Raw genomic sequence first — 24,595 nt, 5'->3', positions numbered from 1 at the left:
GGTAAGGGATGCCGTCAAGCTGAAGAAGGAGTCCTATTGGGACGTTTTTGCCTGCAGGACTCCAGAGGCAGCTGACAGGTACCGGATGGCCAAGCGGAACGCGGCTTCGGCGGCAGCACCAGATTCCTGGGGGTGCACATCAGTGAGGACCTCTCCTGGACCACCAACGTCGCTGGCGAAGAAAGCTCAGCGCCGCCTGTACTTTCTGCGGAAACTCAGGCGAGCAAGTGCTCCTACCGCCGTCATGACCACATTCTACCGTGGCACCATTGAGAGCGTCCTCTCCAGTTGTATCGCTGTGTGGGGTTGTGGCTGCTCTGAATACAACATGAAGGCCCTGCAGCGCATAGTGACCACTGCGAGTAAAATCATCGGGGCTCCACTCCCCTCCCTGAAGGAAATTTACGCCTCCCGTCTCACCCGCAAAGCAGCCGCGATTGTGTATGATGTGAGTCACCCCGCTCACTCTTGGTTTGTACTTCTGCCCTCTTGAAAGAGGTACAGATGCCTGCGCTCCCGCACCACCAGACTCAGAGACAGCTTCGTGCTCCAAGCTGTCCGGATCCTGAATTCCCTCCCTCCTCCACCCTCTGCTACATGACGTCCTGTTCTTTTGCGCTATGATCTGGCTGTCTGCTATTAGCGCGCTTGCTCCATTTTGCTGCTCTTATTTGTCTATTTATTTATTTATTTATTTATTGTTTATTTATTTGGGTTATTTGCTTATTACTTATTCGTTGCTCTTGTCTGTTCGTTTTTACTCTTGGTGCTATTTGATGTGAGTGTTGTGTACTGTGTCTAGTCACCGTGGGACGGTGGGAAACGTAATTTCGATCTCTTTGTGTGCCTTGACATGTGAAGAAATTGACAATAAAGCGGACTTTGACTTTGACGAGGCAATCTGAGATCACAAAGAAAAATATAGCGAGGACTTGTGATCTCGCCAGAAAGATGAGCCGGCATCGAGTATTTGTCTCTGGCCCCCTGCCTGGGAGAGGCTCTGATGAGAGGTTTAGTAGATTAGTCTCCCTTAATCGATGGATGGCTGGGTTTCTGTAAAAAGCAGGGACTGTATTTTATAGATAGCTGGTCCTCTTTCCGGGGCCGCCCCGACCTGCTGAGGAAGGACGGCCTTCATCCGAACCGTGAAGGCGCCTTCACTCTTTCTAGGAATATAGATTACTGTTTGAGCCACTCATGACAGGTCACTTTAGAGCAGGCCGTGGCACAGGTGATTAGACCATCTGTCAGAATGGGTTCGGAGTCAGTTAAGTTAAAGTTAACTAGCGCTAGGCTAGACTTCCAGCATGCACATAGCTCCTTGTGTAGACTAGAGCGTCACAGTTTGAATAGTGCTAAAGTACATGTGAACACACTTTCTACTGAGGTAGTAGACAAATCCAATCGCTCCACCCTAACCGGTATAGCTGATGATACGGTGCCTCTTTCAGATAATATTACATGTGTACCAAATATTTACTATCAAATTCCTACGGTCGTATCCTCCCACCGCGCTAATAAACAATTGAGAGGTGATGTCAGGCCTAGAGAACACAATCTTACTTTCATTTCGTTCAAAAATCCTTTGATAGATACGAACCCTGATCGACCGATTACTCTTAAACTCGGTTTTATGAATATTAGATCGCTTCATACGAAAACAGTTCTCGTTAATGACCTCATCACGGAACATAATCTAAATGTATTTGGTCTTTGCGAGACCTGGTTAAAACCTAATGAACTGCTACCGCTTAATGAGGCCTCGCCTCCACATTTTGTGAGCTCACATGTGGCGCGTCCTCGAAAAAAGGGTGGGGGTGTTGCCCTCATCTCAGATTCCAATCTTAGATTTACGCCTCGTTCGATTAACGTATTTAAAACATTTGAAGTTCTCACTGTCTGATCCACCGCTTTACCGTCATTTTATCTTGCTGTTATTTACCGTCCACCCGGCGCTTACTCTGGCTTCCTGGATGAATTTTCAGAATTCATGGCTGATCTAGTGACAAATCAAAGTCAAAGTCAAAGTCCGCTTTATTGTCAATTTCTCCACATGCCAGGCACACAAAGAGATCGAAATTACGTTCCCCACCGTCCCACGGTGACTAGACAGTACACAAAACTCGCACCAAATAGCACAAAGAGTAAAAACGAACAGACAAGAGCAACGAAGAAGTAATAAGTGCCCGGTCCGCTCGACAGCACGCCAGCCGCTCCAGTAGCACAGCAGAGTCCGGTGTCCAGCGACCGGACAGTCGCCAGAAGAATGGTAGGCACGGCCGGGCGAGTTGGGCACGCCGCTAGCCTGGCCCGGACGCCTCCGCGCTTCCCCCTCTTCTGCCTCCTCGCACACCGCTTCCGACGCTGCTGGTCCGGGGAAGGAGTAGCAGACGAGTCCAGCGATGATGCAGGCATTGTAGTCCCAGTGACTTTAATGTCCCCGCATCAAAATCCGAAACGCCGCAAAACTCGCTTTCGCCGACGTCGAGCAGAACCTGCCTGGCGTACTCGTAGCGCTCGTTACGTGGTGCGAGCAGACAAACACATAAAACTGTCTGACAAACACTCATTAAATGAACAAAAACACCGATCGGCAGGGACGGAGAGAGGCCGCTGCGTGTGCACGCGCCGCCATCTTGCCACCAATGCGGATAATATAATAATCAAGGGCGATTTTAATATCCACATGAATTTACCGTCAGAGCCACTTACTTCGGCATTTCAGACTCTAACTGATACGTTTGGTTTTATGCAAGCCGTACATGCAGCAACTCATAAAAATGGAAATACCTTAGATCTGGTATTATCCCGAAGACTGGCAACCTCAAATATAACAGTACTGCCATACACTACTGTTTTGTCTGATCATTACTTGATAAAATTTGAAATTTCAGTTCTTAGTCAAAGACAAGAGAGCAATCAGAATTATAGCAGTCGTAATATTAACTCCATGACTGCAACTGCGCTATCTGAGCAACTGCTACCAGCAACTGCCGTATTCCCCCCATATACCGGCTCTATTGATAATCTTACAAATGAATTCAATGCTGCATTGTTAAATGCCATAGACTCTGTGGCACCGCTACGTCTGAAAACTCGACGCAGATTGTGTTAGAGATGTTCCGACTCTAACTTACTGTGCAAGAACAACACAGGAGACAGTATGCCCTTTGAACACTTGCACGTGGAGAATTTGTTCGTCATTGTAGATACAACAATGTCCGAACAAATTCTGCAAGTGGAGAATTTGTTCGTTGCTGTTGACACAGCACTGTCCGAACAAAGTCTGCCGCTGCACCCATGCAAGAGAGTATTTATTGAGAAAAGAAGGGTGGGGGTGACAATTTACATGTGTGGTGGCCAAGGTGGGGGTGAAACACCTGGCCTCTGATCACATCATAGCGGGGGATGTTTTACGATGTTGAGTAGACAAAACAACTTTGATTGCGTCTTCTACAATTGGTCAATCAGTGCAAAATATCTTAGCACTTTGTTCTACTACTTTGTTAAGACAGGACAAGCTTAGGTCAATCACCACTGATTACATTCCAACATAATATGATCAACCTAATCTATTCAACCCTAACAGATTGCCTACTCCGTGGTTCACGGATGAAACATGTATGATTAAGCAATTATGTAAAAAGCATGAACGCAAACGGCGTTTAACCAAACTTGAGGTTTTCCATCAGGCATGGCGCGACAGCCTCCTGAAATATAAAGATGCGCTTATCTAAGCAAAAACTCGTTATTTTTCGCAAGTCATTAATCTCAATAAAAACAATCCTAAATACCTATTTGATACAGTGGCAAAGCTAAGCCGCCAGCCAACCCCCGATAGCTCCTTTCACTCAGCTGACGAGTTCATGAAATTCTTTGCTCAAAAGATTGAATCTATTAGGGATGAGATCAAGATGACCATTCCGATCGCTCATTCGAGACCGCCGATTACCGGCGCTAACGATCACGCAATAACCCTTTCAAATTTTAAAAGGGTGTCCCACGAAAGGCTTACACAATTAGTTAGCACGGCTAAACAAACAAGACTTTACTCGACCCGCTTCCAGCCAAACTATTTAAAGAATTATTTCAAATCTTAGAACCGTCCGTCTTAAATATAATTAATCTGTCTGTCTCCTCTGGGATAGTGCCAACAGCCTTTAAAACTGCTATCATTAAACCGCTACTTAAGCGACCAAATCTTGACCCGGACTGTCTCAGTAATTATCGGCCAGTTTTAAATCTCCCATTCATAGCAAAACTTCTTGAAAAAGTAGTAGCGCAGCAGCTTATTGATTACATGGTCGCTAATAATCGATTTGAATCTCTTCAGTCTGGTTTTAGAGCTAATCATTCCACTGAGACGGCTCTTGCTAAAGTGACTAATGATCTCCTCATAGCTATGGATTCAAACACTTCATCGGTATTGTTACGACTCGATCTTAGTGCTGCCTTCAACACTGTAGACTTTGATATTTTATTAGAGCGTCTTAAAGGTTGTGTTGGTATTTCAGGGTCAGCACTATGCTGGTTTCACTCATATCTATCAGACAGGACACACCGAGTGGTCCATGGCAATACGTCCTCTGAGCTCTATAAGGTTACGTGTGGTGTCCCACAGGGTTCGGTACTAGGACCAATTCTATTTAATGTTTATATGATTCTGCTTGGGGTCATAATACGTAAATATAATATTAGTTTTCAATGTTACGCGTATGACACCCAATTATATATGCCGTTATCAAAGGCAGATCCGCGGGACTGTTGTAATCTTGAGGCGTGCCTCGCGGAGATCAAGCAATGGATGTCCTTCGTCTTAACCCAGATAAAACTGAGATGTTGATAATTGGTCCAGCTTGTTATCAACATTTATTTCAGGAAACCATTATAACTATACATAACCGTACTATCACTCAGAGTGATACTGTAACTAATCTCGGGGTAATATTTGACCAAACGCTCTCCTTTCAAAAGCACAATAAGAATATAACCAGAATTGCGTTTTTTCACCTTCGTAATATTGCTAAAATTCGCCCAATCCTCTCGACCGGTGATGCGGAAATTATTATACATGCGTTTATCACGTCGCGCCTGGACTACTGTAATACATTATTTTCTGGTCTTCCCAAGTCCAGCATCAAAAGTCTACAGTTAGTACAAAATGCTGCTGCAAGGCTGCTCTCTCGGACAAGAAAATTTGATGTGACTTCAAGGTTCTTCTATTAACCTATAAATCATTGCAGGGCTTAGCGCCTTCATATCTCGTCGACCTAGTTGTTCCTTATATTCCGTCTCGTAACCTTCGTTCGCAAAACGCTAGTCTTTTAGTGACACAGAAGGCCAAGAAAATGTCTGCAAGGTCTAGAGCATTTTCTATTCGGGCTCCAGAGCTCTGGAATGCCCTACCAATGGATATTAGAACTGCTACCTCAGTAGAAACATTCAAGACAGGTTTAAAGACATATTTCTATGATATGGCCTTTAATTAGGCTGTAGTGGTCGATGCGGCTGGAGTTAGTTTTTGCTCCCTCTCCCCGACCCCACTTCCCCCACCCCTCCCCGGCTGGGGAGGTGGTTAGGTGACACCCAATCTGACAGCGGCTATCTAGATTCTCGTGGACCAATTCAGGATGAGGGAACTGCAGCGGATTACCCTCCTCGAAGACACTGCCAGTATGATCGAGGGCTCCTCCGACAGCTCTTCGCTTTGGCCTGGACATCCACTTTTTGTTTTCCATATTATGTATTTTATGTGCCCTCTTTGCATCCAATGCAGCCTGGTGATCCTGAAAGGGGGATCCTTCCATCTGTGGTCCCTTCTCAAGGTTTCTCATTTTCCCCCTGGTAGGGTTTTTTTGAGTTTTTCCTTGCCCTTTTGGGAGCTCGAGATCAGGGGATGCTTTGAGAATAATTGTCAATTGTTTGTCCATGTGAAGCCCTTTGAGAATGCTTGTGATTTAGGCCTATACAAATAAACTTGACTTGACTTGGTAGGTAAAAAGGACGGCACTTTAGGATCACAAACTCCGCCAGTGGCGAGCAGTGTTTGCATACAACTACAGTGTCCCGGCACCATTCGTCACGGATGTAGACACAGATTCCTCCTCCTCATGATTTTCCACCCTTTACAATGGCCCGGTCTGCTCGATAGCATGCTAGCTGCCCCAGTCGTACAGCAGAGTCCAGAATGTTGACATTTAACCAGCAGGACACAGCAGTTACTCACTGCCCGGTTCGTAGATCGTATGTATGATGCTTAACTGTATGAAAAGCATAGCTACCTTCTGCTGCAGTGACGGCTAGTCTCGGACTTTGTCACAAAGAAATCAATAACTTTAGATGATGAGCTCTCACCTCTCCCTCGCAGGCTGCTTTTGTGTGCGAATAAAGGGAAATGTGCTTTCAGCAGTTTGCAAACATATTTTTTAAGGTTGTGTTAAACTTATAATCATATCAATATAATATCTAATATTAGAGTGCTTGTGTGGATTGGTGGGGGTGAAGAATGTGCAGGCACACTGTATGAACTTGTCTTCTTTGAAGTGTTGTGGAACAGGCCCAGGAAGGGAGTACCAGACAAAGAGAGTACGGGACGGTACGGGACGAAGGGAGTACCGGACGATAACACCTCAAGGTCGGTGAGGAACGAGAACAAAGAACAACACCACGTCCAGGTGGTTGGGCTTCGAGAGGAGAAAGCCCAGCCCCTAACCAGAGTGATGACACCTCGACGGGAAGGAGATGGCCATCGACCAATCATCACACAATGTTTTGCATGTTTTAATATTCATATTGTGTATCTAAAACTGGGCAACCCGGAAGAATGTGTCGTCTTTTGGTGGTCACAAAAACGCACGGGTTTGTGTGAGGGACCCGGGACCCAGGCCTGTATTAGTGCGCTTTGTTAGGAATAAACAATTGGTAAATTTGGTCTGATTGATCTACTGGTCTTCTCTTTGACAGAACGAACTCGCAAAATTGTTAGGTGCGCCAGTGTGTGGATTGGGACATAGCAACTTGTGTTGAGTGTTGATCGCAATTTGGAGTCAGATCAATAGCTAGAAAGCCGTATCCTAACAGTGCTTGGTTGAATTAATGTGTGCCTACAAGTCATTGGTACCTTTGTTTGCCACAGACACTAGGTGCTTGCCTTACATGTCAAGCACTTCGCTTCATAAGGATCACGACCCTGGCGAAACCGGGAATTTTTTATTCAACTCCTCCGTGAACGTCCATCTTCGTTTCGGCACACGCACACGCACACGCACACGCACACGATGCGAAGTGACTAGATTTGTGTAGAATGGCCTGATTCATTTGCGAACGATTCAGTGGAACCTGGAATTGAGTGATATGGAAAGGAGTGGCAATTCTATTGATTGTACATGTTAAGCTTCGCGCCGTTGTACCGTGTGACTCGAAAAAAGAGTGCGTTGGAGACAAAAGAAGCTTTTCTTTTAGGCTCTTCTTAGCCGCTTTTTATTTGGAACTAGTATGTACAAGCTCAAGGTTTCTTTCAACTCTCACCAGGCACACTTGCGCTCCCTCAATGTCAAACAAATCACTGCATCTGAGTACACAAACAGAATATCATCATCTTAACAGTACATGTATTATGTTTGAGGGAGTCGAACAAAAGTCCGGACGATTTTGAAATTTCCTCCGGACATTTAGTAGGACATGTCCGGGGGAAAAAAAGCACGTCTGTTCACCCTAAGCTTAGGAGCATCTCACTCACGCAACTCCACACCTGACTCGACAATGGCAATCCTCCCGTGTCAGGAAGTGAAACGTGTAAACTGCCAAAAATATCCCAAAAGTTAACAATACAATATTTAATTTAAATTTTTAATTTGTTATTTTGTAATATTGTCATTGTATTACGAATCACGTGAGGCTTTGAATGAACACGTCACACATTTGCAGTGTGAGCTGATCTGGCGCTGTACTTCCGGTGGAGACGTGGCTTTGCACTGCTGCCATATTGACGCCAGGCAAGCTAACAACCTCACATCTTACTCAAGTCAGCTGGACCGCTTTACCTTGCTTATTCAGAGTGATCAACAGAACCCAAGCAACGCAGATAAGAAGCTGAAGGCCGTCATTCTATAAAAAGAGAAACAAAAAATGGTGAGTAAGAAACGTTGCATCCAGAAAGTTAAAAACGTTAAGTTGGGCCTAGGCTTCAAAACATAGTTAGCCTATGTAGCAAGTAGCTGGCTAAAGCGAGATAACAGGTCTTCGAAAGCGAAATTATCCTCCCAACGTTTTGAGTGACATCGCGTATATTTTCGTAGAGCTGTATTTTTTGACGCGAACTTATTTTATTCATCGAAACGGAGCATGCAGGCAGCGCTGGCGTGAACTAACTCGCTCCTGTCTGTAACTAGCAGCATTGCTAACGTTGGCAGCAGTCAGTGTGCCTATCCCTCTCAAACCTCCTCTAGTTAATGTCCCAAGTAGGTTTGAGTTGTCCACATCCACGACATAACATGAATCGGACAACCTCTACTTGCATTGTCGTGTGTAATCAATCTATTTATGTATTTAATGCGGTTTCCTAATTGACCGTTGCACTTGTGTGTAAAATCCAATCTGTCAAATGGTTGTAATGTGGCAGTATGAAGCACACGGAGCTGACTTTCCAAACTTGTCTTTGCTCCGACTGCCAACAAGTTAATATTGCGTCACAAATAAGATAAGTAAAAATATACCCCCACAGCTTGCCTGCTGGGTGAGAGGCATAGTTCTTATGTCCGCCACAGCAATTAAAAGTGAATTTCGGCCATTTTTGCCACCACCCAGACCGACAATTTTAATGTAAAAAATTAATGAAGAACATATCATATCACTCACCAATTTTAATTGTTTATATTACGGATTGCAGTTTAAGCCATTTATAATGGATGGATAATCAATATTGTACCAGTTTTGATAGTCTGTCAGCACAGTGTTGTGTGATACATACATGTATCCTGGTATCTTCAGGTGCTGTTGGCAGCGGCGGTGTGCACCAAGGCTGGCAAGGCCATCGTTTCGCGGCAGTTTGTCGAAATGACGCGGACACGTATTGAAGGTCTCCTTGCTGCATTTCCAAAACTGATGAACACAGGGAAGCAGCATACCTTTGTGGAAACGGACAGTGTCCGTTATGTATACCAGCCACTGGAGAAGCTGTACATGGTTCTCATCACCACCAAGAACAGCAACATCCTCGAGGACCTTGAAACACTCAGACTCTTCTCTCGTGTGGTAAGCGAGTCGTTAAAAGTAGGGTTTTCACAAGAACATATTATAATTTTCGGACTATAAATCGCTCCGGATTATAAGTCGCACCAGCCATAAAATGCACAATAAAGTGAAAAAAAGCATATATAAATCGCACCGGAGTATAAGTCGCACTTTTGGGGCAAATTTATTTGTCAAAATCCAACACCAAAAACAGACATGAACCAGCAACAACAGGCTAAACAATACGGTATGCTAACGTGACATATAGTCAAGTCAAGTTTATTTGTATAGCCCTAAATCACAAGCAGTCTCAAAGGGCTTCACATAGACAAACAATTGACAATTATTCTCAAAGCATCCCCTGATCTTGAGCTCCCAAAAGGGCAAGGAAAAACAAAAAAAAATCCCTACCAGGGAAAAAATGAGAAACCTTGAGAAGGGACCACAGATGGAAGGATCCCCCTTTCAGGATCACCAGGCTGCAATGGATGCAAAGAGGGCACATAAAATACATAATATGGAAATCAAAAAGTGGATGTCCAGGCCAAAGCGAAGAGCTGTCGGAGGTGCCCTCGATTGTCCTGGCTGTGTCTTCGAGGATGGTAATCCACTGCAGTTCCCTCATCCTGAATTGGTCCACGAGAATCTAGATAGCCGCTGTCAGATTGGGTGTCACCTAACCACCTCCCCAGCCGGGGAGGGGTGGGGGAAGTGGGGTCGGGGGTAGAGGGAGCAAAAACTAACTCCAGCCGAATCGGCCACTACAGGTTAATTAAAGGCCATATCATAGAAATATGTCTTTAAACGTGTCTTAAATGTTTCTACTGAGGTAGCAGTTCTAATATCCATTGGTAGGGCATTCCAGAGCTCTGGAGCCCGACTAAAAAATGCTCTTGACCCTGCAGACATTTTCTTGGCCCTCAGTGTCACTAAAAGACTAGAGTTTTGCGAACAAAGGTTACGAGACAGAACATAAGGAACAACTAGGTCGACGAGATATGAAGCCGCTAAGCCATGCAATGATTTATAGGTTCATAGAAGAACCTTGAAATCACATCTTAAATGGACCGGGAGCCAGTGTAAGTTGGCTAATATTGGGGTAATGTGATCAAATTTTCTTGTCCGTGAGAGCAGCCTTGCAGCAGCATTTTGATGCTGGACTTGGGAAGACCAGAGAATAATGCATTACGGTAGTCCAGGCGCGACGTGATAAACGCATGTATAATAATTTCCGCATCACCGGTCGAGAGGATTGGGCGAATCTTAGCAATATTATGAAGGTGAAAAACGCAATTCTGGTTATATTCTTAATGTGCTTTTGAAAGGAGAGCGTTTGGTCTAGAGATGCACCGATCCGACTTTTTCAGTTTTGATACCGAAGCCGTGGCTTTGCGTATCGGTCGATACCCGATACCGATCCGATATTATGGTTGACTTAACAAGCTACATACCTCTAGATGTGGAACAGAAAAGACTAAAGGCAATGGCATCAGGCATGACTACACAGTTCTTTCCTAAAACAAAATGTAACAAGATAAAGCAGATTAATGCAATGAACTATTTATTTGTAAAAAAAAGTTGTGCAACAGCAGCAATAAAGTGTATCAGCATTTAAATTCAAGTAAATTAGGATACAAACTTCTTAAAAAAATACAAATGTTGCAGCTGAAACTGCACTGGGCAAATATCGAAAGGGTGATCAAGCAGACAGTAACCAAATATTAAAAGAACATGTAAACATTAGGTGCGTTAACTGCTGTGTAGGTCCACCTCCCGCTCTCTTTGATCTGCTCAACAGCTGGAACTCCTGGTGCTTCGTTGCGTGGTGTTTCTGGAGATGCTTAATTAAATTGGTAGTACTATAACTGGCAGTACTACCACCACCCCTGGCAACATTAGCTTTGCAGACATTACAAACTGCCGTCGAGGTAGTTGGCGTGTTCAGTTTAAAGTACCTTCACACAGCTGACTCTTTCGTTCGCTCCATGTTTGCGTTTGTTTAGAAAACTCTCGTGGCATGCGGCACGCATGCTGCTGATGTATGACGTGGCCCGCGTCCCAATAGAATAAGAAAAGGATTGGCCCACAGATCGGCTGCATATTCCGATACCCGATCCATCTATTTTGTTGATATCAGGGCCGATATCCGATCCAGATATTGGATCGGTGCATCTCTAGTTTGGTCAAATGTTACCCCGAGATTAGTTACAGTATCACTCTGGTTATCTATAGGTATAGTGGTTATATACACAAACGAGGAGCTGAGAACGGGCCTGACGTAACATTCAGAGTTCTTCAAGTAAGTATTACATAAATAACACGTTTATCAAACCATCTGTGTCACTCCAATTCATTAAATCCATCAATCGTGCTTTATATAAACAATGCCGCGTATAAGCCGCATATGCTGACATCGGACCCGTTGTAAGTTGCATTTGTATTTATTCCACAGACCCATATAACGTATATTTCAAATAACTATCATATTTCAATAATATTATCCATCGATCAAATTCCTCGTTTTTTATGTTAACAACGCAGCGCGTGCGCTGCAGAGATCTAGTATATAACTATGTTGTAGCGTTAACAAAGTACCAGGAAAGACGTGGGTTTATATAACAACAATATTATCAAACCATCTGTGTCACTCCAAATCATTAAATCCATCGATCAAATTCCTCGTTCTTTATGTCAACAAAGCCGCCCGTGCGCTGCAGAGATCTAGTATATAACGATATTGTAGCGTTAACAAAGTACCAGGAAAGACGTGGGTTTGGTAAACGGCTCTTTATTTAACAGTTCAACGAGCCAACAACTACTGAACTTCCAGCCACGGAAGTGGAAGAGAGCTTCATAAATAGGACCGGGCGTGCATAAAAGCCATGTCCAAGCCCCATCCACCGTCCCCGGACAGCCACCCGGCCAAGCGCCGGCCCCCGACTTCCATCCACAGAGGTGAAAGAGAGCTCCCGTCGAGAAGGACCGAGCGTGCGTAGAAGCCATAATAGTTTTTCAAACCTTCTGTGTCACTCCAAATCATTAAATCCTATAGTCCGAAAATTACGGTACTTACGGTACCAACACGCAAAAAATATGTCTACCTGCTTTTTTGTGTTACTGTCAGAACCGAATATCTAACTTTTCACTCGGCGAGCTGTTTCGATTCTTGCCGGAACTTAAGGTGGCAGTATACGCATACGAGCAGCACGGAGCAGCAGTCAGCGGCGCTGAAGAAGAATAATAAAACTTTTGGTCTTTCATAACAATGGCTTCAGGAAGTGGGAGTGGAGGTCCAACACGCTGACTTGTTGAGAAGCCAAGTTGCTAAGAGTCATGTGTGGAAATATTTTGCATTCAAGGCGGATGCAACTGGAGCAATTATAGATTTGAACAAGCCAACGTGCCAAATGCTTGAGAGGTATACGGCTTGAGAGGCTCCATGCCACTCTTGCTCTTTTTTTTAATGTTTATAGTTGAATATTGTTATGATCAGTCTTGCTTGTTTTTATAGATGTGTCTTGAAGGTTCCATGCCACTGCTTCTGTTTTTTTAATATATAAGGTTTACTACACGGTTTAAGCAATTTTCAATGAACCGCCCTGAGACTGGAAGGTTGTGGGTTCAAAGACGATATCAAAGACGATAAAAATCGGACCCATTGCCTCCCTGCTTGGCACTCAGCATTAAGGATTGGAATTAGGGGGTTATATCACCAGATGATTCCTGAGCGCGGCACCGTTGCTGCTCACTGCTCCCCTCTCCCCCAGGGGATAGATTGAAATCACATGGGGATGGGTTAAATGCAGAGGACAAATTTCACCACACCCAGATGTGTGTGTGTGTGACGATGATCATTGGGACTTTAACTTGGGACTTTAAAAGTAAGTGGATTCTGTTGTTTTGTTGTTTTTTTACCATGGTACTGAATTAGTATTGAGAATCGTAGAAAATCACAGGTATTGGTACCAACTGACTACTGAAAATCTGGTATCGTGACAATCCTAGTTAAAAGTACTAATCACACTGCTGTCATGTCACTGTCTCCCAATGTAGTAGATGTGGTAGAATTCAAATTTCAACTCATAAAGAATGCAATTTGGGGAAAAACAAAATTCCTCTATTTCAATCGGTAAGCTTAATTTTTTTCCTATATTTATACTCGTGTTGTGCACAAATGCGTCGTAATTTGCTCGCCAGTTTGATTGGGCATGGCATAAAAGTAATTGGTTTATAATTGGCAGACTTGGATGAGGTGGTGTGATGTCACTGGAACTGCCACTTTGTTGACTTGTTTACGCAGTAACTGTTTGAGCTAGTCCTCTGACAGTTGAAGACCAACTTGTGGGGGAAATGACAGATGAGGCCAAAACCTGCTTCCTACTATTGTCGCAAGGAGCATGATGACAAAAGTGGCCTGCAATAACTTAGATCAGTGGTTCTTAACCTGGGTTCGATCGAAGCCGAGGAGTTCGGTGAGTCGGTCTCAGGGGTTCGGCAGATCCTCCACTGGGGAGGTCCAAACACACCTGATTTATCGTGTAAATTTGTGATAATCCATATCTGAACTGGTCTCGCAAAGGCAACAGCAGAAGTCACACTGATATGCAGGTATGTAATGTGTTGTGAGTTCATGCATTGTGTTGGTTTTGTTCTTTGAACAAGGTGATGATCATGCATGGCTCATTTTGTGCACCAGTAAAAAAAACATCTATGTCCTGAATTTGACTTTTTTTTTGTTTTTTTTCTCTTTTTCTTTTTTTGCTAAAGACGGGTTCGGTGAATGCGCATACAAAACTGGTGGGGTTCGGTACCTCCAACAAGGTTGAGAACCACTGACTTAGATACATGTTTAATTTATTTCTGAACTCTGACACTTGAGACTCTGTGGTAATGACTATGCAGTCATCAAAGCCCAGCTAGACAGTGTACAAATGCTTTTTTCTTGAGTGACTTCATTGCTAACAAGTCGCACAGTTCTTTATTGTGTGGTCTACTCAAAATAACAGACACAACAGAGACACACGCACAGAAAATTTCAAAATTGCGAATGTTTTTTCTTTCACTAAGACTACCCTGTTAGATGCAGCATAGTGCCGCACGGCATTTAGACATGTTGCTCAAATCATACCAGCCAAGAGATGTTTACCTTCATGTAAGAAACTGATGTAAAGTATCTCCTTTATACCTGTCCAGATCCCGGAATACTGCCGTGTGCTGGAGGAGAGTGAAATTTCAGAGCACTGTTTTGACCTGATCTTTGCTTTTGATGAGATTGTGGCGCTAGGCTACAGAGAGAATGTCAACCTGGCTCAAATCCGCACTTTCACCGAGATGGACTCCCATGAGGAGAAAGTTTTCCGTGCTGTCAGAGAGGTGAGTTTATTAAGTTCGGTCAGGGCCTGTTCAGGCTGGATTTATAGTTTGTTTTATTTAAAGTGTATTCAGATCAGAAAAGTACTTTAGTCCGCTTGTTGAGTCCAGCCCAAAAGCGGACTTAGGGTGTATTCAGACCTGACTGTTTGAGCCGCTTTAAACAGACCAGGGTTCGATTGGAATTCTGTTTTGTGCAAGTGTGAATACACGCAAAGGAATCCTGGTGCGGATTAAAGAAACGGACCGAGACCCACTTTTTCAAGTGGTCTTGGTTCACTTCAGGTGTGAATAGAGACTTTACCAAACCAAAGTTATCTATAGTAAAAAATTATGTTCAACAGTTTTTGGGACACAGTGAGATGTGTGACATTGACAAACTGTGTTGGAATACATTTTGTAAACCCCAAAGAAGAAAAAAAAACATGTATAGGTACTCTATATTGACAAACAGGTAAATGGAAAAGCCCTGCCAACTTGTCACCATTTCGCATTTTAATCTCAATTCCCCTCGAACTTGCATCTTGAACAGTTGTATTTCGTTCTCATCATGTTGTACTTTGATTACAAATGTCTCAGAAATCTTTTAGAGTTGGCATTAGTCAAAGTGATTTATGATTTAACTCAATATAGTCTAGCACCCCAAATTTAAAATCATTTCATCAACTTCCAGACCCAGGAAAGAGAAGCCAAGGCTGAGATGAGGAGAAAGGCCAAGGAGCTGCAGCAGGCTAGAAGGGATGCAGAGCGTTCCGGCAAGAAGGGGCCAGCTTTTGGGGGCTTTGGCAGTGGAGGCATCACCAGCATCTCCTCGGGATCTATCATTACAGAAACCATCGTAGAGCCTGAAAAGCCCAAGATCACACCAACTCCAGTCAGGTGAAATCTGCAGTGTGAAAGCATTAGTTGCACTTTTTTGGTCTTGTAAATGGTCCATACGTTTGTTTGACAACCGTTTTTTTTCTCTCCCTTTCCAGACAAAGCGGACCAAGTAAAGCACTCAAGTTGGGGGCAAAAGGGAAAGAGGTGGACAACTTTGTTGACAAATTAAAGTTGGAGGGTGAAACTATCATGCCGTCCTCTGGGAAGAGAGGCTCAGATGTTTCGAAAGCTCTACCACCACCAGTGAACATAGAGAGGTTGGTCGATATTTTTGTCTTTTAATTAGTTTTAAAAGAAAAACTGCAATTAATACTTTGAAACTGACGAGATATTTTTAGTTCATATATTATCTTATTGTATTATTATAATTATACTTTAAAATGTATGGTGTACCTATCATTTGTTTCGCTGGTCTATCATGCTTTGATTTAGGACTCAATGTGTGTCCCAACACAACATTTGACAAATTTTGTTTGTATTCAACAGTGTACATCTTAGAGTTGAGGAGAAAATCTCTCTCACTTGTGGTCGTGATGGCGGGCTGCAAAACATGGAGGTGCTGGGCATGGTGACTCTCCGGGTCACAGATGACAAGAACGGACGCATCCGTCTGGTTCTCATCAATAATGACAGCAAAGGATTACAGCTTCAAGTAGGTGTTTTGAGAAATACAGGCACACACTTCGTTGTCCCAGAGAAAGTAACTACCGTAACTTTCTGACTATAAGTCGCTCCAGAGTATAAGTCGCACCAGCCATAAAATGCACAATAAAGTGAAAAAAAAACATAAATAAGTCGCACCGGAGAATAAGTCGCACTTTTGGGGCAAACTTATTTGTCAAAATCCAACACCAAAAACAGACATGAACCAGCAACAACAGGCTAAACGATATGGTATGCTAACGTGACACATACACAAACGAGGAGCTGAGAACGGGCCTGACGTAACATTCAGAGTTATTCAAGTAAGTATTACATAAATAACATGTTTATCAAACCATCTGTGTCACTCCAATTCATTAAATCCAATGATCTTGCTTTATGTAAACAATGCCGCATATGCTGACCTCGGACCCGTTGTAAATTGCATCTCTAATTATTCCACAGACCCATATAACGATATATAAAGTATATTTCAAATAACTATCATATTACAACAATATTATCAAACCATCTGTGTCACTCCAAATCATTAAATCCATCGATCAAATTCCTCGTTCTTTATGTCAGCTGCAGAGATCTAGTATATAACTATATTGTAGCGTTAACAAAGTACCAGGAAAGACGCGGGTTTGGTAAACGGCTCTTTATTTAACAAAACGAGTTCAACGAGCCAACAACTACTGAACTTCCAGCCACGGAGGTGGAAGAGAGCTCCATAGAATAGGAGCGGGCGTGCGTAAAAGCCATGTCCGAGCCCCATCCACCGTCCCCGGACAGCCACCCGGTCGAGCGCCGGCCCCCGAATTCCATCCACGGAGGTGAAAGAGAGCTCCCGTCGAGAAGGACCGGGCGTGCGTAAAAGCCATAATGGTTTTTCAAACCTTCTGTGTCGCTCCAAATCATTAAATCCTTCAAACTCTTCGACCTCTGTCACTTACAAACAAAGCCGCTAATAATGCCGGTAGTACGCGGGGCCCTTCGTCATCTTCGTCATCCAGTGATCAAATCCTTTGCCCTTTATGTAAACAACCGCCGCGCGGCACGGGTGACGTCACTTGCAGTTCAAATGACAGTAATCCCTTGCTACATCGCGGTTCGTTTATCGCGGTTTCACTACATCGTGGATTTTTGAAATTTGAAAATTTGTGTAAAAAATCACAAGTCGCTCCTGAGTATAAGTCGCCCCCACCCAAACTATGATAAAAGCCGCGACTTATAGTCCGAAAATTACGGTAATATTTTGTTGGAGAATGTGGGTACATATACTTAAATGGCCTATTAAATTTTGTTTCTATTAACTTGTAGCATGGTGTAAGTTAACTAGATATCATGGCAGGTGATGTGTAACTGTTGGAAATAGAAACTCCTTTCTGTTAAACCGCAAGAATGCTAAAATTAGCATAGCTTGAGACCCGTTTGTTGGCTAGCCAAAATCTACCGTATTTTCCGCATTATAGGGCGCACTTTAAAGCTCATAATTTACTAAAGAAACCAGTGCGCGCCTTATAATGCAGAGCCCCTTATATATGGATCAATTGATGCATTTGTTGATCAATACTGGTTGTACACAGCGCTCTGCCAAAATGTTTCAGTATGATTAGTAAATTACAAGGTCGCATCGCTTTCAGCATTACAGCAACCGTGGTCAGGGGCGCCACGGAAGTAAGCTACTACCAGTTGATTGCATGACATTTAAAAAAAATATATATGGCTAGCTACACTAGGAAGCTAGCTACACTGGGAAATGGCTTGTATAAAAATTATGAAAATATTGTTTAAGGTTAGGGTGTGAGAATAGTATTAATATGTACCAAAGTCGGCAAACGTAATTATTTGTAGAAACATGCTGCATCACTGCCAAAAATTGTAACCTCGCCCCGGTTAAAAAAACAAAAACAACAAAGCAGTGTGTGTGTGCACCCTAATTGACAAATGAATACAAATGTGCCCCTTAGACCCATCCGAATGTGGACAAGAAGTTGTTCACATCAGACTCGGTGATTGGCCTGAAGAACCCTGAGAAGTCCTTCCCTCTCAATAATGACGTTGGCGTGCTGAAATGGAGACTACAGACCACAGACGAGTCACTCATACCTTTAACCAGTAAGTCCAAAGTTTGTACTCTGATTGCACTTGTACACCAAGTGCACTTGGTTGCTGTGTAATCAAACAAGAGCTACTTAAGATCACACCGGGCTTTGTTTGTGTTTATTTGAATATAATATATGAATAAATGTGATACATTATTAAACCTTTATCCAAAGACACTAGCCATAAAGTAAACTAAATAGTAGCAAGTTTGGGTCCAAACCTTGTCATCAACCTGTTGCTATGCTACTCGTTGCATACGCAAAAGATTTTCCGGCTTTTTTTAATGCACATTTTGATTTTGTAATATCTGAATTAACTGGGCTCCAATACGACACAGCCACAGTGTTTCCCAAGTATATATTTAAGTCGTGGCAAGCCACAACAAATGACTTTCAGCCACCAACTTGTTTTGGCATCACATGTATGCTTTCTTTTGCTTTGCAGAAATTCCTCTCCGCCCCTTGTGGGCATTTCATAATTCCTACCCATGTCACTTACTTTTCTGGTACGATACGTCAAATACATTGCCTCAAATGACTGAAGTATCAAACGTGTGTTGCCATTTGATTTTGAAAATCGATCTGGTGTTTGAGACATCGACAGCTCATACAATTCTTGATCACCACGGCACTCCAACAGGCGAAATGGGCAAATCGTCACGGCACTTACTCTGTTGCTTTTGTTTTACTTGTACATATATTCATTTGGAAGCCCCACTTCATGTTTCTCTAAGCCTACATACAGTCGTCAAGATATTCAGCGTTTTGGATTGGATGTGAAGAGACTTTCACAGAAGGCAAACCAACCATTAGCACAGTTTTTTGTTGTTGTCGCTCCATGTAAGTCAGTGTTTCTTAACTTTTATTGAGCCAAGGCACATTTTTCACATCAGATAAAATCTCAGGGCACACCGCTGAGCAAAATGATCCAATATACAGTATATATCATATGTGTATCTTCTGTCATCTCGTGGAAGAGTATTTTATTGTTTTACCTATTACATGAGGTTAGCATAGATAAAAGTCAAAGTCTGCTTTATTGTCAATTTCTTCACGTTAAGACACACAAAGAGATCGAAATTACGTTTCCCCACGTCCCACGGTGACTAGACACATTACACAACACATACAGCAAATAGCACAAAGAGTAAAAACAAATAGACAAGAGCAATGAATAAGCAATAAGCAAATAACCTAATAAATAAACAATAAATAAATAGACAAATAAGAGGAGCAAAATGGAGCAAGTGTGCATACAGCAGACAGCCAGAATATTGCGCAAAAGAACAGGACGTCATGCAGCCGAGGGGGGAGGTGGGAGAGAATTCAGGATCCTGACAGCTTGGAGTATGAAGCTATTGGTGAGTCTGGTGGTGCGGGAGCGCAGGCATCTGTACCTCTTCCCAGAAGGCAGAAGATCAAACAAAGAGTGAGCGGGGTGACTCACATCACACACAATCGCGGTCGCCTTGCGGGTGAGACGGGAGGTGTAAATGTCCTTCAGGGAGGGGAGTGAAGCCCCAATGATCTTACTAGCAGTGTTCACTATGCGCTGCAGGGCCTTCATGTTGTATTCAGTGCAGCCACCACCCCACACAGCAATACAACTGGAGAGGACGCTCTCAATGGTGCCACGGTAGAATGTGGTCATGACGGCAGGAGGAGCACTTGCTCGCCTGAGTTTAACAATTAACAAACGAGACATTTTTGTTATATTGGAAAATACCCAAGTTTTTTGACACAATAACTGACATTGACTAATTTCCCACGGCACACCTGATGATCTTTCGTGGCATTTTATTCAACACAAAGAATCATTCGGCTTTACTGAAGGATTACAAAATCCGAATATTCACTATTGATGATGAGGCTAAAATTCTGAGGATTTGGGTAAGTTAAAATCAGGGGTCTTAAACTCAATTTACCTGGGAGCCACTGGAGCTAAAGTCTGGGGTGAAGCTGGGCCACTTTTTTTTTTTTTAATGCACTGATAAAAACGTTTGCACCCCTGTTCTCCAAATTAAACCACAACTTTACCATGAACCAAATGCCAAAAAAATACCAAAAAAGAAGAATTTTGCCTTCTGCCTACTTGCTGCTAGAGAACTGGCAGCGCGGTTCCTCTAGCATAGCTGAACCACATTTATCGCGAGGGAGGAAGCAATTGAGACCTTCAGTAGAACTTGAAGATGCTCATCAGTAAGTCCGAACCTGGACTTATTGAAGTTCAAGATGGAAAAAAGCTTTTCGCACAAACACTGTGCTCTGTGCAAAAAGACGCATTCCAATCAGCACCGCACACAACCATTCTTATCAAAATCGCGAGCCACACCAACATTAAAGTCAAAGTCCCAATGATCATCGTCACACACACCTGGGTGTGGTGAAATTTGTCCTCTGCATTTAACCCATCCCCATGTGATATTGATTCATTCCCTGGGGGAGAGGGGAGCAGTGAGCAGCAGCGGTGCCGCGCTCGGGAATCATTTGGTGATCTAACCCCCCAATTCCAACCTTTAATGCTGAGTGCCAAGGAGGGAGGCAATGGGTCCCGTTTTTATAGTCTTTGGTATGACCCGGCCGGGGTTTGAACCCACAACCTTTCAGTCTCAGGGCGGACACTCTACTACTAGGCCACTGAGCTGGTTTTAAACTTTCTTATTAAGATGAGGGCTGCAAACTATTGTCCCCCGAGTTTGAGACTCACGTTTCAAATTAATCAAGGGCTATAAATATGCAAAAAAATGATCAATTAATTTGTTAATTGTTTGGTTGATTATTCAATTAATCGTCGCACTTGTTCCAACTAGAAGTATTTAGTTGGAATTTTAGGTATTGTATGTTTTTTAAGAAGCTATGTTGTTACTACAAATTAAGTTCTGCTTGTTTGTTAATCTAAATGTTTTACATTGATCTCACAATCTGTTTGCATCTCCTTCTGTTCCTTCCTTGGGTCATGGCAACCCTTCAAAGGACTTGTGACTATTGTTGACTTTTAGTTATCCTTTTCACAATGTCCCTCAGTAAACTGCTGGCCTTCAGAGAGTGGCAACGGCTGTGACGTCAACATTGAATACGAGCTCCAGGAAGAGAGCCTGGAACTCAATGACGTGGTCATTACCATACCAGTGCCGTAAGCAGATCAAATCTTTTTGGACGGTTAAGGGATACCATAGTGCAGGGGTGTCAAACTCATTTTTTTAACGGGCCGCATTGTAGTCATAGCTTCTTTCGGAGGGCCGTTATGACTGTCAACCCAAATAAATGCATGAGCACCTCATTATATACAGTAAAAGCTACAAAACAAACTGACAAATAACTTTTTTTCAAATCAGACGAGTAAAAACTGGTCAAATATTATTTGCAATTCTAGTAATGACACAAATTTGATGCACAATTTGTCTTTGTGAGCCACATAAAATGATGTGGCAGGCCATATCTGGGCCTCCGGGCCTTGAGTTTGACACCTGTGCCATAGTGACATACGTAATTGACATTATTAATCTGGTCCTCTCTATTGTAAGAATATTTCCGTGGGTGCCATCGCAATGTGTGCGTTACATAAGGGGGATATGTCTCCGTGCAGATCTGGCGTGGGTGCACCTGTGATCGGAGATCTGGACGGAGAGTACAAACACGACAGCAGGCGAAATGTTCTGGAGTGGTGCCTACCTGTTATCGATGTCAACAACAAGACTGGCAGCCTGGAGTTCAGCATTAGCGGACAACCCAATGACTTCTTCCCCGTTAATGTGTCCTTTGTGTCCAAACGCAACTACTGTGACATCCAGGTATGAACTTGGGTAGAAAACATTTGACTGATTGACTGCTGAATATGAACATGGATAAGAATACAAAATATGATGAAGAAAAGGCAGCAATAAATGTCATCATTTGGCACAGTTTGTCTTCAAAGGAGGTAATAAATGTTTTACGACCCTTGTTGGCATATTGTAGGTTTGTAATGATAACGCAGTTTTGGGATGATATATTTTTTCTCAAAATAAATGTTGTGATTGCATGATGTTACCACGACAGTCAGTAAATCAAATATTCATTTAAGAATCTGAACTCGTGGCTCGAAGTAAGCGATTTTGTCATTTTGTCAACTGCTCGATGACTGCTGGGATAGGCTCCACCACTTCTGCAACCCCTGTGGGGACAAACGATATAGAAAATGGACGGATGATAATCATTTTCAAATACATTTTAATAAATGATATTTTTATGAAATTAGATGATACCGTTATTTACTGCTAAACACAATGTGAATATAAGAAACTGTTGATTACAAACACTGTGTGTGTGTGTGTGTGTGTGTGTGTGTGTGTGTGTGTGTGTGTGTGTGTGTGTGTGTGTGTGTGTGTGTGTGTGTGTGTGCGTGTGCGTGTGCGTGTGCGCGCGCGTGTGTGCGTGTGCGCGCGCGCCAAGCGGGACAAACTGCATGCTAAGCAGGAGCAGCTCAAAGCGCGGCTGCGGCAACTCCGAACACCCACACGCTCGTGAAGGATGGAAGGAAATAAGACGCGTGCGTGCGCGCGTATCTATATAAAAAAACATATTCATATTGTCACATTTGTATTTGATAAAATTCACTTGGGAAAAAAATGCACAAAAGATTGGGGTTAAGAAAAAAACACATTTGCTGATACCTGCCCACAACCCTGATTATTTTCCGCATTCTACTGTACTTTTAAGGTCTGTATGCTTCGCTCTGTCTGAAACAACAAATTATTAACGTCTTTTGTTTTTCCTCTGCACGTCAGGTTGCTAAAGTGACTCGCGTAGATGGGGACGCCTCCGTTCGATTCTCTTCGGAGACCTCCTTTGTCGTCGACAAATATGAAATCTTGTAAGAATGTTCCAAGCAAAGGGAAATAAAAGAATGGCCCACTAAATATAGTCCAAATCTGTGCTCCAGAGAACGATTGACAATTTCTAGCCTGCCCACCCTGTATACTATTACACAGACTGTGTACATCAACAGGACTCCATCATCCTTCTGGCTAATTGCGCTCCAAGTGCTGGGGCAGACCTGCTGTGGTGTATTTATGTTTTTAAGAGCGAGAGGATCATCTATAGCGTTTAATTGAAATTCTGGAACTACGGTGACACTGTTGTCTCGAACGGAGGCCAAGGATGATTGCGGGCAGGTCACATCACACGCAATCAGTCAGTACAACTCAGATGAACGCTTGCGGGAACACGAGGCAATGTCATCACTCGAATTGCTCAACAGGCATCCTCTACAACCACGCTTCTTCCCGCTCAATATTGCATTGAAATAGTTTGATATGGATGATTGGGGTTCTTGCTTTTTTTTTCTCTTCTCATTAACTCCAGAGTTCTAATTGTATTTATCATAAGCAATCAAACTACCCACATTGTTCGTTCCGATATCTCATTTGTTTTCTCGAGAACATTTAAGTAGGAACTCATAAAGGTTAAAGATTGGACCTTAGCTCAAAAAGAAAATGTTCGCAATATTGTATGTTCAGTCATCTTAATTTTTGCAATGTGTCCTTTTTATTTGTAATGTTGATAATTTTGTTACTATTTGCTGCTTAATTTGTCATCACTTTGAACCATATGGCATTGAAGTTTGACATGGAAGAGCAGAACCTATCCACCAGTTGAATATATTTGATTATTGCAACTTTGATACGTTTATAACATCCTTTCAGTCCCTCTTAAACTGTTTAAGTGATGGCAATAGAATAATAGGGAGATGTACCTTCATCGTGGGCCAACTCTAAACCACCACCACCCCTAAAAACTACAAATAAAGCATTGTAAAATTGGGCCCTTAGCATCCTGACAAGAACCACACGTTCATGTTTTTTTTTTTGATAATTCTGACTAAGGAGAATGTCTGTTGAATGTTGGTTTATTTTTCACTTGGACTCCTCAACTTTCAATTTGGTAGCGGTTGCGTGGCTGTGTTAGAGTTGGAAATTACTAGATTAAGCATTTTTAACAAACTTTCTGAAGGGGACTCATAACATTCCATTGTACAATTTGGGGCAAAACAAAATCTTTACTGTAATAAAATGTATTCATGGAAATTACATGGTTGTTGTGTCGCTCTATGAAATGACCATTGCAGTTATATTGTTTTACATTTTTGTAATTGCCTTTGTGCGTGGAAGACGCTTTACGCATGCGTGACAGGAATTCAACCAAAGGACTTTGCTGTTGAGTTGAAAATTTTATGTATTTTCCTCTATTGTAATGACTTGCATAGAGAGACTGTGGGTGAACTTTTCAACAATAAATCCTATTGAAATGTTTTACTTGTCATTGGAAACCAGTTTATAAAAAATATGGAAGTTGCGTGCGTGTGGGCTCAACTCTCCATC

At 42.8% G+C, this 24,595-nt stretch overlaps 1 protein-coding gene across 1 annotated transcript; it reads left to right on the top strand.

Annotated features, from left to right (window-relative positions):
- Window positions 1-7,929: 7,929 nt before the first annotated feature.
- On the top strand, window positions 7,930-24,304 carry LOC147054869 (coatomer subunit delta). The gene is made up of 10 exons (XM_085915986.1): window positions 7,930-8,130; window positions 8,989-9,252; window positions 14,425-14,604; window positions 15,275-15,480; window positions 15,579-15,740; window positions 15,970-16,135; window positions 18,102-18,249; window positions 21,261-21,369; window positions 21,823-22,027; window positions 23,003-24,304. Exons 1-10 carry the CDS (start codon window positions 8,128-8,130, stop codon window positions 23,090-23,092), a joined length of 1,533 nt encoding a protein of 510 aa, XP_085772112.1. The 5' UTR covers window positions 7,930-8,127; the 3' UTR covers window positions 23,093-24,304.
- The last annotated feature ends 291 nt before the right edge of the window (window positions 24,305-24,595 follow it).

This window comes from Syngnathus leptorhynchus, chromosome 7, assembly GCF_054491065.1.
Source record: "Syngnathus leptorhynchus isolate UIUO chromosome 7, UIUO_Slep, whole genome shotgun sequence".
Taxonomy (NCBI): Eukaryota; Metazoa; Chordata; class Actinopteri; order Syngnathiformes; family Syngnathidae; genus Syngnathus; species Syngnathus leptorhynchus.
The sequence above is the reverse complement of the archived record's forward strand: the minus strand, read 5'-3'. Positions and strand labels throughout refer to the sequence as shown.

Bases quoted from the DNA above. Each gene is read 5' to 3' on its own strand.
- LOC147054869 (XM_085915986.1), top strand. The intron at 15,481-15,578 runs GTGAAATCTGCA...CTCCCTTTCCAG, and splicing joins ATCACACCAACTCCAGTCAG to ACAAAGCGGACCAAGTAAAG. The intron at 15,741-15,969 runs GTTGGTCGATAT...TGTATTCAACAG, and splicing joins CCACCAGTGAACATAGAGAG to TGTACATCTTAGAGTTGAGG.